Source organism: Carcharodon carcharias, chromosome 1 (assembly GCF_017639515.1).
Source record: "Carcharodon carcharias isolate sCarCar2 chromosome 1, sCarCar2.pri, whole genome shotgun sequence".
NCBI lineage: Eukaryota > Metazoa > Chordata > Chondrichthyes > Lamniformes > Lamnidae > Carcharodon > Carcharodon carcharias.
The window spans coordinates 20,266,848-20,279,894 of record NC_054467.1 but is presented as its reverse complement, the minus strand read 5'-3'; the positions used below and the strand labels follow the sequence as shown (position 1 = coordinate 20,279,894).

Here is a 13,047-nt window from a genome sequence, read left to right as displayed (position 1 = left end):
ATCAGCTGAGATCTGACTTGAATCTACATCCTCTGGTAGAATGGATCCTGTTTCCATGGCAAATCTCAGATTGAATGTTGAATGTTAAGCAATGTGTTTGAGAAAATGTTTTCTGCCTCCTGATAATTTAAAGTTTCTTTGTGTTAACAAAATTTGTATTATCTGACAAATAATACAGCAAAATGGGAATTATGGGCAACATTTCCCCCCCATCAGGGGGGACGTGCGGGAGCGGGCGCAGGCAGGTGGGTTCCTGATTGGCGGCCCCCCCCGGTCAGGGGTGTGCAGCCATTTTATGTGGGCGGGCTAAATAAGGCCCGCCCAGCGTGATGTCCGTCAGGAAGTGCATGTGCACAAAGGAGCGCACAGATCTCCCTGAGGCAAAGTGCTGCTTCAGGGAGATCGGCTCAGATTTGAAACATTAAATAAAGATGAGAAGAAAAATTACTGACATGTTCCCTCATGTGCCACTGTCGCATGAGGTGGGACATGTCAATTTCTTTTATTAAGAGATTTCATACAAATTTTAATAACCTCATGAAACCTCATCCCACCCATGTTTTCTCAGGAGCCCGCCTGGACTCCCGGCCTGCCCGCCAATCTTAAGGTTGGACGGACATGTCCATTAGTCACTTTAATTATTTTTTTAATGGCCTTAATAGGCCTTTGACAGTTCAGCTGATTCAGCCGCGCGCCCGCCGAACTGAAAATCTAAATGGCGCGGGGCGATGTTGGGACGCACACCCGATGTCACCCGCGTTGGTGAGCAGGCCCCACCCACCCCGCATTGGCGAGCAGGCCCCACCCACCCCACATTGGCGAGCAGGCCCCACCCACCCCGCTCACCAACCGGAAGATACAGCCCTCTATGTTCAAAAGATTTGAATGATCAGGTTATACAAACTAGAGACCTTTGAATTAAGGATTTTATTTCCCAATTTCAGGAAAAAAGTGAGGTCTATCCGCACATGCCAAAATTTGTGTGAATTTCTTTCAAGGAATGGGTTTATTCATAGTTGTAATAATTCACACAGGAATTCATCCCCATGGTCTCCATATTCACGTGACTGCTACTTCACAGTTGAACAGGAAAAGCTCTCAAGAAGGTGCTTTTCATATGGGGGTAAAGACTGTGGTAGAGGCACCATGTACACAAAGGCCTGCTACTGTTTGTCTTGGCTAACTGTCAAAGCACAGTTGGATTTCTGCTATCACACAGTGAGGCACCAAACAACAGACTTCCATCAACTTGCCCAAGATTCATCGTAAAATTTATAATCATCTGCCCGTTGAGTTTATTTATCAGAGTGAGAACATTGCGGCATTTAAAGCGAGCAAGACATGCAAAAACCTGCACGTAGACAGTGGAAGGATCTTAATAAATTCTTATTCAGAAACAACCCGCCATCTTCCGGGTTTTCCCACTAATTTAACTGTGAATGCTTTACATACAGATGTTTTGGTCATTATTGTGTTGGGGCTTATGAGTGACACCAAATATACTGTCCCTGGTTGTAATTCTTGAGGAAATGGTAAACCAGTCAAAGTAATAATAAGATAAAAACAAAAAAACTGCGGATCCTGGAAATCCAAAACAAAAACAGAATTACCTGGAAAAACTCAGCAGGTCTGGCAGCATCGGCGGAGAAGAAAAGAGTTGACGTTTCGAGTCCTCATGACCCTTCAACAGAACTCGGTCTGTCATGACGCGAAATGTCAACTCTTTTCTTCTCCGCCGATGCTGCCAGACCTGCTGCGTTTGTCCAGGTAATTCTGTTTTTGTGTTGAAAGTAATAATAATCTGATCCCTATTCAATTGTAACTTGAACATCGTGCACTCAAGTTAAAATGTTTGCATAGGACCCCATTGTTGGGCCAACTGTTCTCTTATTGCTCTCTATGCCCAAGTCCATCCGAAGTTCAAATATTGCTCCCATTTTGCTAACATATCTCTCGAACTGCAAAGAATATAAAATAATGCTAATAGTTAATTCCTTGCATCTCTAACCTCTAACCTTTTTACATCTCTATTTTATCCATATTTTAGGTGGTCTTGTCGTGAAGTAGGTAGCATCTCTACCTCTGGGCCAGAAGCTTCGGGTGCAAGTCCCATGCCAGGATTTGTTGGCCATGGAAGGAGCATTCATGATGTGGTTCAACGGGCTGATAATCAGCCTGGGAATCCTTCCAACCACTATTCCCCAAAGAGGGGAAAAAAAGTGTGAAGATAAGCTAAAAGATAAAATACTATTATGATTAACCGCACTCTGAATTTCTCCTTTTGTTTCTTCCATGCTCCAAATACATCAGCCTACACCAGTCTACAAGCTCATCCTCCACCTGATAACCTCAGTGTTTGAAAATCACAATGCAATCTTCTTTTCACTCTTTTGCAATGACAGCAAAACTGTGAAAATACTATTGTTCCTGCTTTCTATATCGCAAGGCTTTTAAACTCCAGCTTAGTATCAGCAACTTATTACTTCTCGGGTTTTCTTGTTGTTCAATATTGCAGGAGCAATAGTGAGAGCACTACTATTGGCCTCGGTTATTTCAGATAAAGGCAAAAAATTATCAGCCAGGGTTACCATGTCTATTTGCTGTTTCCCCTCCCGAAATCCCTGCCTTTCTACCTCTGTCAGTGAGTTCTCCAACTGTAACTTCAGTAAAAACCCCAGTGCAAACTCATGTGTTTGTATGATTATCAATGCATTCGTTTAACTGAACACCATAAAAGCAGAGCCTGGAAAGTCCATGGGGTCAACATGCCAACATAAATACCAGACTCGAATCCTGCCTGAACCCAACACCATCTCTGGTACCATTCCAGTAAATCTCCTCTGCATGTAGCCATGGAGAGCATCAATAGGATCACTAGAGGACAGAAAGCAATGGTTAGACATAAAAAGGGTGTTTTGGCTTGGTGGGATGCGGGCAGTAGTACCTGGATTTTTGCTAAGTCATGATGACTCAGGGGCCCTTTAAAAATGGCAGGCGGATCCCAATTCCAGGAATCCTGATCCCAGTCTGTGCGATTTTCAGAAGTGCCTTTTAAGGGTGCAGCTGGTTCACAAGGCCACACTCAGCACTCCTGGCCTGGCTGGCTCCATTAAGTAGATAGGCATGTCCTAATCCTCTGTAATTTTCATGGAATTGGGCCAGGGTTTTTAAGAGTTGTGGTTCACAGCACCTCAGAGGTGTCATGTGCCATCGTCTGCATGAGGGGACGTTTTAAAAGACGAGTTCAAAAGGTCCTTCTCATGCCCCCTATTCAAAGTTTCATTGTGTACTCTTGGCTGAGAGCCCAGACATCCATTACTCTGATGAAAAAACTGATCCCCAGGGAAGGCATTGCTCGATTAATAGCTCTGGCTCTCTGCTGTCAATTTCATGATGTTTTTTTACAAAAGGTTAAGAGGTTTCAAGTACCTGCAGTTTCTGTTATTGATACTTTAAGGGGTCTTTATAATTGAAACTTTTATTGGGCTGTAACGAAAGGCCTTTTTAAAACATAGTTGAAAATAATGAATGAATAAGTTTTTTAAAAAAGATTTTTTCTTAAACACATCCGATTGTCACTATAGGGTTCATTGACCGACTAAACACTATGGGCAGAATTTTACACTTGGCATGCAGGCACGCATCCAACAGGCCTGAGCATAAAATGATGCACGATGACGTTGGGCATGTGTCCCAACGTCATCGCGCACTCACGCAATATTTAATTCAGCAGGCGCGTGCTGGAATCGACTGCGCACCCGCCAATAATTAAAAGGCCCACCAAGGCCATTAACAAGCTAATTAAATTCAAATTTACGCTGCCCGTCCAACCTTACGGTTGGTGGGCAGGCGGAAAGGTCAAGTGGCCTTTACATTATTCAGGAAACCTCATCCACTAAAGCAAATAAACATTAAATAAAAACTTTATTTTGGAATTAAAAACATGTCCCATCTCATGTTTATAAAAATTTTTACTGTCTTTATTCATTTTTTTTTAAAAGTGCTTCAATCTCCCTGAGGCAGCTTTGCACCTCGGAGATTGAAGTGCTCTTTCAGGCACATGCACGAACTGCGTGCTAGGCCCGCTCTCCCTCCTCCCCCTGCCTGCACAGGTAGCGCTGAGCACTGCTGCTCGTGATCCATGCAGAGTGGGCCTTAATTGGCCCGCCCGCGTGAAATCACGGTGTGCAGCCGATCGCGGGCAGCGGTCAGCCTCCTGACCACCTCCGCCCACTCCTGCCGAGCATGCCCAACGAGGGAAAAATTCTGGCCAACGGAACCAATGAGCATGGAAGTGCTACAGCATTGTGTAAAAGGCATGAAGGGCCTGGGGGGGGGGGGGGGGGGGGCCGGTGGGGGGCACCGCTTGGCACAGAGCACGAAGGCCAATGGGAGGGGTTGACAGCCTGTTCAGGACATATGAGATGGCATGGATGAGGCATTGGGAGTTTGTGGGGGTGTTGGTGAGGGCTGGAGGGCCTTTTTGTTTTTATTTTAACTGGGATGAAGTCCCATAGCACCGAGGTGGGTCTTTTAAACAGCCTGCCTCTGCATCCAGCAGCCTCTGAGGTTGCCCCCAACTTCTTTCGGGTCAACTGACCCAACTTTGTGGCCACTTTTTCCCCATGCAAGCGGATTGAGCCAGGATTTTTCCCAACTGCCGCTACCCACCTTGGTGATGAAAATCCAGGCCTAGAAATCTGTCCTGAACATTTTTAATTACCTTTCAAATAAATTATTTGGATATAAATACATGTCAGATGGTACCAAAATCTGCTGATGATTTGTGCTATAGTAAACTGTTAGGCAGAACGCAGAAGTTTCAGAAAGACATATAAAGATTCGCAGAGTGAGTAAATAAATGGCAGATACAATTAAAAACCCAAAGGAATGTGATGAAATACACTTTCAGAAAAAGAACAGGGAGAGGAATATTAAGAGCAAAATGTGAGGCTGAATTCTTAATACGACAATTGGACTATTGCATGAAATTCATTATAGGAACAAATACTTGCATTTATACAGCATCTTAAATGCAAAAAAATATGTTCCAAGGGGCTTCACAGAAGCTTTAGTCAGACAAAAAATTGATACTAAGGCACATAAGAAGATATTAGGACAAGTGACTCAAACTTGGTCTAAGAAGTAGGTTATGAGGATTCTCTTAGAGGAGAGTGAGGGGTAGAAAGGCAGAGATTTAGGGAAGGGTTTCAAGCTTAGGGCCTAGGCCTAGGCCTAGGCCTAAGGGGTTGAGGGAAAGGCCACCAATGGTGAAGTGGTGTGCTAGAGGCTAGAATTGGAGGAATGCAGAGGTCTCACATAGTTATCGAGCTGGAGGAGGTTACTGATGGGGATGTTCAAATCCGTGGAGGGATTTGAAAATAAGGAAGAGAATTTTTAAACTGAGGCATTGCTAGATCAGAAGCTAATGTAGATCAGCGAGCATAGATGGGTGAATGTGACATGATCTGGTATTAGAAAAAGGGATGTACAGCTGGAGAGATTCATTCATTCCCATCTTGGTGATGCAATGCACAATTATACAGCAGGCAACCGGATAGGAATCACGGGCTTAACAACAAGAGTACACGCACATAAAACAAAACAGAGCGGTGCTGGAGTCATTGAAATATTCACTAGACTGATTCTAGTAGGGTGAATATGGAGCTGATTTTAAACTCCTGCACCCAACAAGACTGGAGCATGAGAGGGTTTAATATAATAGCTGCACCTTACCTCTGGCTTGATTCTGTCCTCATGCCAGATAATATTCTAATTCATGGGCTTTGGGAGCATGCAACACCCTCACTACCTGTAGGCTGGAGCTTCTTTAGCTTGAAAAAATCAGGATCTGGTGCTGTCAATCAGACCCCGATGCATATTAACTTTGTGGTGTGAAGTCAATGCCTAATCCCAGCCTCATGAGGGAAAATTAGCGTGAGGGAGCAGCAGCCCCAGAAGAGGGCTGAAAAGAGAGTGGATTATAGAATATGAATAGGTATTCTAAGATTGGCTGAAAGGTTCTGTATACATCTCCTGGCCTGATGAATGCTAACCAATTAAACAAATGTATCTCAATGCACAATTTACTATACACCCAAGGAACAAAATCCTTGGAATGGTAGACAATGCAAAGAACTTTTCAGAGGATCAATTGAGCAATTTAAACTGCAAAAAATGAAACATTTGAAGACTACCTTCGGGAGTATGAAATAAATTCTATGAGAACAAGGAGAAGAATAGTAAGGCTTGGATTGGGAGGTCAGGGCTAATCTTAAATCAAGAAAGATTTATTTCTAAAAGTAAAGGAAAGCAATCAACAGAAAGCTGGGAGTCAAATAAAATGTCAACCAAGGAATGGAAGGAATATTAAAATAGACAAGAGACTAGTAGAAAGTCAGATTGTGGATTGTCAAATATTTCTTTGGTTCCTGCTTAAGTTATAGACATAAAATTGGTAGTTTGGAAAACGTTCAAATAATTTTTCAACACACTCATAAGGTTCAAATTGAGAAGTGCAAAAACCACAAAGGTTGACATCATAGGCTGAATTTTGACAGGGAGGCTATGTAGGTGGAGGGATGGAGTTTCTGTCAGAAAACCAGGTAATTTGTGTTTACCTGCATGCTTTGGAATTTTGACTCCACATTCATAGTTTTGTTTTGACAGCTTCCCCATCCAGAAGTCAGCCTAACTAACAGATTCCACTTCCAATCGGGCAGGCGTCCCAAAGACCTTCACAGCCAACGCATTGTAGTCAATGTCGTGTAAGCAAACATAGCAGCCAATTTATGCGCAACAAGCTCCCATAAATAGCAAGGAGATAGCTGATCAGTTTAGTGATGTTGGTTGAGGGAGGAATATTGACCAAGACAATCCCCCTCTTCATGGGATATTTTATGCCCACTTGAACAATCAGATTGGGATTTCACTTTAATGTCTCTTCTGAAAAACAGCAAATAAAAGACAGCACTCCCTCATTACTGAGGTATTGCACTGAAGTGTTAGTTAGATTATGTGACCAAACCTCTGGAATTGGACTTAATCCTCATAACATTCTTGTCTTCGAGGGAGAAGATTACCACTGAACCAAGGCTTTCACTTACTAGGAATGTCAACTTTATGCAAAATGGGTCTCGCTAGCACAGAATCTGCAGGAAAATTCACCTCCTAACACTCTGGAAATGGTGAAATTCATCTGCAAAAGGTTTCTTTGAGCCTGGCCTACAATTTCTTATAAATCATCTATCCATTGGGAAGCGCCTCTCTCAATCCAAGCATGACTAAGACAAGAGAACTGTTGAAAAAAATAGCAAGGGCATCGAACAGAAATCTCAACTATGACAATCATTCAGGAATTCTCTGAAACTGACTGAAAGTACTGATGTGACTTTTGTGTCATCTGAGCCAGTAAGACATTGGCATAAAGCCTGGGCATCTGAAAGGTGGCGTCTCATGCTGAGTTCACACAAGTATCATGTTGGCACAGATTATACCAGCAGTAGTCTTTATTTTTCACATTCTCGCCATTATAAATTTTGTAATGGAAGTGAGAACAGATGGAAACAAATTGGCTCAAGTGGAGTAGTTAAAAATCAGGCCTTTCAAACACAGGATGCAAGAAGTTTTTAATTGGCTTCTTCATGAAAGTAATTGTCATTCCAAATAAAGTCTTTAAAATAAGATCATCAATGTGAATCATTTGCAGGGTAACAACAGCAGAGCACTTTAAGGGCCATATACTGTTCCCTACAGATACCAATTCATATTATAGCTCAAAGAGGCACACAAATTAAATTTCAACCAAACAGATATATTGAGTTTCGTATCCATATGGAAGCCCAGGAGATTCCCATTTGGTATTTAAGTCATTCTGATATACAGCAGGCTCACTATTCAGACAACAAAAATCTTGTTCCCCAGTGTGTTCACAGCAACCTAGAAGGCAGTATCTGGAACTAAGGGGGGTGGGGTGAAATTGTATCTGACAGTGCTTTTCCCAAGGGGTTTTAACTGCTTCCGGCTGAGGTGATTTTTCAACTGTTGGGATTCAGTAACGTGTTGCCAGCCATAGGTGGCTACTGACCCCTAGGAAAGGGGCCACCAGTCAGCACTCAGTTAAGTGTGGGGAAGCGGGAGTCCAGTGAATGAAAGGAATACACTTTCCTCAGGGAAAGTTAAAAACATTAGCTTCATGATTCTCTTCACGCACACCTGGCAGGAAAGCTTCCTCACTCAGCACAGACTTAAAATGGCTGTCAGAGCCCAACTGATATGTAGGTTGATATTAGAAGGAAAAATGAAGTCTTTGAATCTTCATCATAAAGATTTTCAACCAGAATGCAGTGCGTGCGCCAGAGGGTCGATGTTGAAATTAGGGCCCTGCTAGCTTTGGGCAGACAGAGTAGTCATGTATCCTGACACATTCTGTTAAGATCAAAAGAGCAGGATCTGGGCGGTTTTCTGCCATGTAAACTAATCCAGGACAGTAAAATGCCCACCTGTCCAGTTTTGCAAGGTGGGTAAGGTTAAAATCTTCCTGCCAAGTTTTCTCATATGTTGTTTGCAAAGTTGGGAAAAGTAGATACGTTTGATAAAAATGTGAAGCATAGAATGTGGAACACAAAAATGCATTTCATGCACAATGTATAGCCCAAACAATGACTAACACTGATCAGACCAGACCATGCCCTCTTGCACCACACTGATTATCCCCAGAACTCATTATTGTTACAAGTGTAAACATAAGGGTTGATTCACAGGTGAGGAGCCACCTTGCAGGAAGTTGTAGTCAGAAAATGACATGCTTGCTCTACTGTCCACTGTCCACTGATTTAAATAAAGATTATCAGGCCGTTCTGGTTTCCACCCCAGGGTTTTAAAGGAAGCATTGCAGATGATCTGACAATAATCTTCCAAAGTTCTCCCTTTGCAGAAATCGTTGCTTTAGATTGAAAAATTACACATTTCTCTGCTATTTAAGAAAGGTGAGAGAAGGAAACCAGGGAATTAAAGAGACCAGTTAGCCAAATATCTGTTGTCAGGAAATTGCTAACATCTATAAGTAAGGTTAGAGTGAGTGAACACCATCAGCATATTCAGCTGATCAGAGAGCCAGAAAGGAATAGTACATATGAACTTACAAACATGGAGCAGGTGTAGGCCATTCGGCCCCTTGAGCCTGCTCCGCCATTTAAAAGATCACGGTTAATCTGATAGCAACCTCAAATCTGCATCTTACCTACCCCAATAAGCTTTCATCTCCTTGCTTACCAAGAATCTATCCACCTCTGCCTTAAAAATATTCAAAGACTTTGCTTCCACCGCCTTTTCAGGAAAAAAAAAGTTATAGAGACTCAGCAGCCCTCAGAGGCTTGCCTCCTCTCCGGTTTAAATGGGCGACCCCTTATTTTTAAAATAGTAAAGGGTAGGTTATTAATGAGCTTGATAAAATTGTTTTGAAATAGTGGACAGGGGAATGTCTATGGGCACCATTTATATGGATTTCCAGAAGGCATCCGATAAAGTCCCTCATAAGAGACTGTGAGCTAAGGTTGAAGCTCATGGAATAGAAGGCAAATTATCGACTTGGTTCAGAAATTGGTCTGGTGGCAGGAGACAGCGAGGGGGAATAATAAGTAGCTACTCTATTGGCAGATGTGACCATCGGGAATCTATGTTGGGGCCACAGCCATTCATTGTACGTATCAATGACATAGGTGATAGAATAGAAAGCAGCATATAGAAGTTTACCGGTGACACAAAGATAGGTTGCAATAGAAACAGTGTAAAACGAAACATAAAATCACAATGAGATATTGTTTGAAAACAGTGCTTGGCAGTTAACTGTTATTCACCATCACTGGTGCATTCTCCATGGCAACACCACTTGCCAGCCAATCAGCACTCTCTTCACATACAGTGTAAATTGTTGTTTTCCCCTTGGATTTATATTCTCGCGAAGTGTCCTGATATTTGCAAAGCAAAAAGCTTAAATATGTCTCTTTTTCAGCAATACTCAAGGTATCAATAGATTAAGTGAATGGGCATAACTGCACCAAATGGATTTCAATGTAGGCAAATGTGAGGCCACCCACTTTGGACCTAAAAATAGAATTGATTACTTTCTAAATGGTGAAAAGTGAAAAACAGTGAAGGCCCAAAGAGGCTTAGGGGTTCAGGTACACAGGTTGTTAAAATGTCACGAAGTACAGAAAATAATGAAAAAGGCAAACGGAATGCTGGCCTTTATGTTTAGAGGACTAGAATACAAAGGGATTGAAGTTGAAGTTATACCACAACTATACAAAGCCCAGTTAGGCCACACCTGGGGCTGAATTTTATGTGCCCCAGCAGGCATGTTCCGCATGGAAGGGGAATGTGAAATAGGTCAGACTCCCACCCAGTCACCTTTCTACACCCCGTATACAAAAAGATGGGCAAGTGCCAAAATCGGCTGCCCGGCCACCATGTTTAAGTAAGTACTTACGGGCCAACTAGGTTCATTATCAAGCCAGTTGATTCCGATAATACGCTGCCACGGTTAAACTGAGGGAAGGTTGGGGGGGGGGGGGGGGTGGTGGTGGGAGGGTCACACTTCGGGGCTGCCCTTTGCCGATCACAGAGCACCCCCCCCCCCCCACCACGCAGCCCCCCACCCCTGGCCCCCCCACCCCCCCAAGGTCAAACCTTCACTTCCCTCCTAACCGCTCCCACTCTTAAAACCCTCCCCTCCTCTCCCCACCGGCCCGTCTCCCTATCCTACCCAAACGCTCCTGGCCCAAGACCCCAGACTTAACCTGCTTCGGGTACCCACCTTCTCCTTCCACTGCAGTCCCAGCAGCGGCGACTGACGCCTTTCTGATGCTGCCGGGACTGACTGGCCAGCAGTCCCAGAGTGTGGAACTTGGGCAGAAGTCCCACTCAGCCCTCGTTATCCACCCCTCAGCACTTTATTGCCGCGGGTGGGGTCGGGTGTTTTTTTTCAGGGGGATATGCCATCCAACCCCCACCCCCCATTCATCCCCCCTATTATCCAGGCACCTGGAGTGAGCAGTTCTGGGCACTACACCTGAGGAAAAACATATTGGCCATGGACGGAGTGCAGCATAGGTTTGCCAGAATGGTAACTGGTCTCCAAAGGTTAAATTTTGAGCCAAGATTACACAAACTTGCATCGTATTCTCTGCAATTTAGAAGGTTAAAGGGTGATTTGATCAAAGTTTTCAACATGTTAAGGGGAACTGATATTTTCTCTCTACCCTATTTTCATTGGTTGGACTAGGACCAGGGACATAGCCTAAAAATTAGAGCCAGGCAGTTCAGGAATGACATTAGGAAACATTTCAGTCCAGTCACATGCTATCTGAAATTAGGCCAGTTCTGTCCCAACCCACCCCTCCCTGAACACACAATGCTTACAAATTTAATTTCTAGCTCTGGGCGCTACCTCTTGTGCATAAAACTTGTGAACCTCAGGTTTCAACCAGTCCACCAAGAGATTAGCTAAAGTACACATTAAATTATTGCATGTATGTACATAATAAAATCAAGAGCTAGGATGATGATGGAAACATCTGGGGGAATCAGAGAACAGGAATAATCCCCTCATTTTACCACATGCCTTTTTGGAGCGTGTCTGAGCCTTTGGGTTATTCCTTGAAGTTCACTCATTTTCCCACATTTAACAGACCATCTCATTTTAATGCCCAGGAAGTGTAATGTAGAATAAGTGATCAGGTTGCTGTGAAAACTAGGACAATTCCTTCAATCAAATGCAATTACCTTGAACCGCTCCGAAACCCCATCAGTGAAGCTGATGGTAAATTCAGCAATTTTCGGTGCTTGAAACTTGCCTTTCTTTTGACTTGGCTGGTATTCTGCCCGTGTTTTAACTATAACCTATAAGGGAGAGAAAATAAATCAGCTTGGCACAGTTATGTGCCCTACTAAACAAGTACATATCAGCTAAAATAACACATGCACTTACCTTCTCCCACAGGATAAAGCTGTTCAAGCAACAGCCTGATTATATACAATGTCAATTCCACTATACTGTGCTTCCTACTTGTAAAATAAACCATTTTAGGTGCAACTTTTGAACAAGAATTCATAAAAATCCAAAAGGTTTGTGCTTATCTTAGACACATCACCAGTAATCACAAGGGTTATTTGATATACTAGTGCCAATATATTACAGAAAAAAGTACTCTCAAAACAACATGGTTCTTGTACAATGCTTTTATTTCAAAACCTTAAATTGATCCACGCAAGCAGCACAAGTGATAGACCTGTAAACAACAGACTTCCAACTAGACCTATCGAGCTCAGAATGGTCTCTCTAAGGACAGGACAAAATCTGGTCACTCTGTTGCCTGTATTCTGCTCAAGTGAGCTTAATAAGAAATCTTCACCCAATCACATTTGCGAATTATTGAAATCCTAGGGACATCTCCAGTGTTGCTCAAAAATAAACTCAATTTGCCACCAGTCTTAAATCATCTTGTGTGTTAAATCATGTGAATCGAATCTTCACTCCAGATTCTGTTTTGTCATGTGTCTGCTGTGCCATGGCATTAACCCAATAATTAACACAGGCAGTGTTCTCAGTCTCACACTCAGTTAATTAGCTTAATTAAAAATCATTTTATAAACACAGGAAATTACACCTTCAGGGGTGCACCCATCACCCTCACTTCCCTCCTGCGCCCACACTCCACCACCACCACCCCCGCACACACCACCCCCCCACCCCCCACCCCCACAACCCCACCTCCAACCAGACACCAAATGTCTCTTCTAGTAAAGCAGAAAACACTTGAAGTACTGAACAGGTCTGGCAGCGTCTGTGGCGAGAGAAACAGAGCTAATGTTTTAGGTCAAGGACATTTCTTCAGAACCAAATGTCTCTTCTTCAGCATAATAGAAAAGAAGTCAAATTAGCACATTTCTGTGTTTTTGGACAGTAGAACAAAATTAAACCAGAAATTCTATTAGGGCCATAACTGTCAGAAATGCCAGAAAATGCAGCACAAGTCGCAACTAGTT

The 13,047-nt window shown here is 43.1% G+C and overlaps 1 protein-coding gene across 3 annotated transcripts in view; it reads right to left on the bottom strand.

Annotated features, from left to right (window-relative positions):
- LOC121277999 (neuronal vesicle trafficking-associated protein 1-like) overlaps positions 1-13,047 on the bottom strand; it is a 68,420-nt gene that overhangs the window by 12,128 nt on the left and 43,245 nt on the right. For all 3 annotated transcript variants that reach the window (XM_041187989.1, XM_041187999.1, XM_041188006.1), the window contains exon 3: positions 11,785-11,901. In XM_041187989.1, coding sequence (XP_041043923.1) covers positions 11,785-11,901 — 117 coding nt within the window. The remainder of the gene's footprint in view (positions 1-11,784; positions 11,902-13,047) is intronic.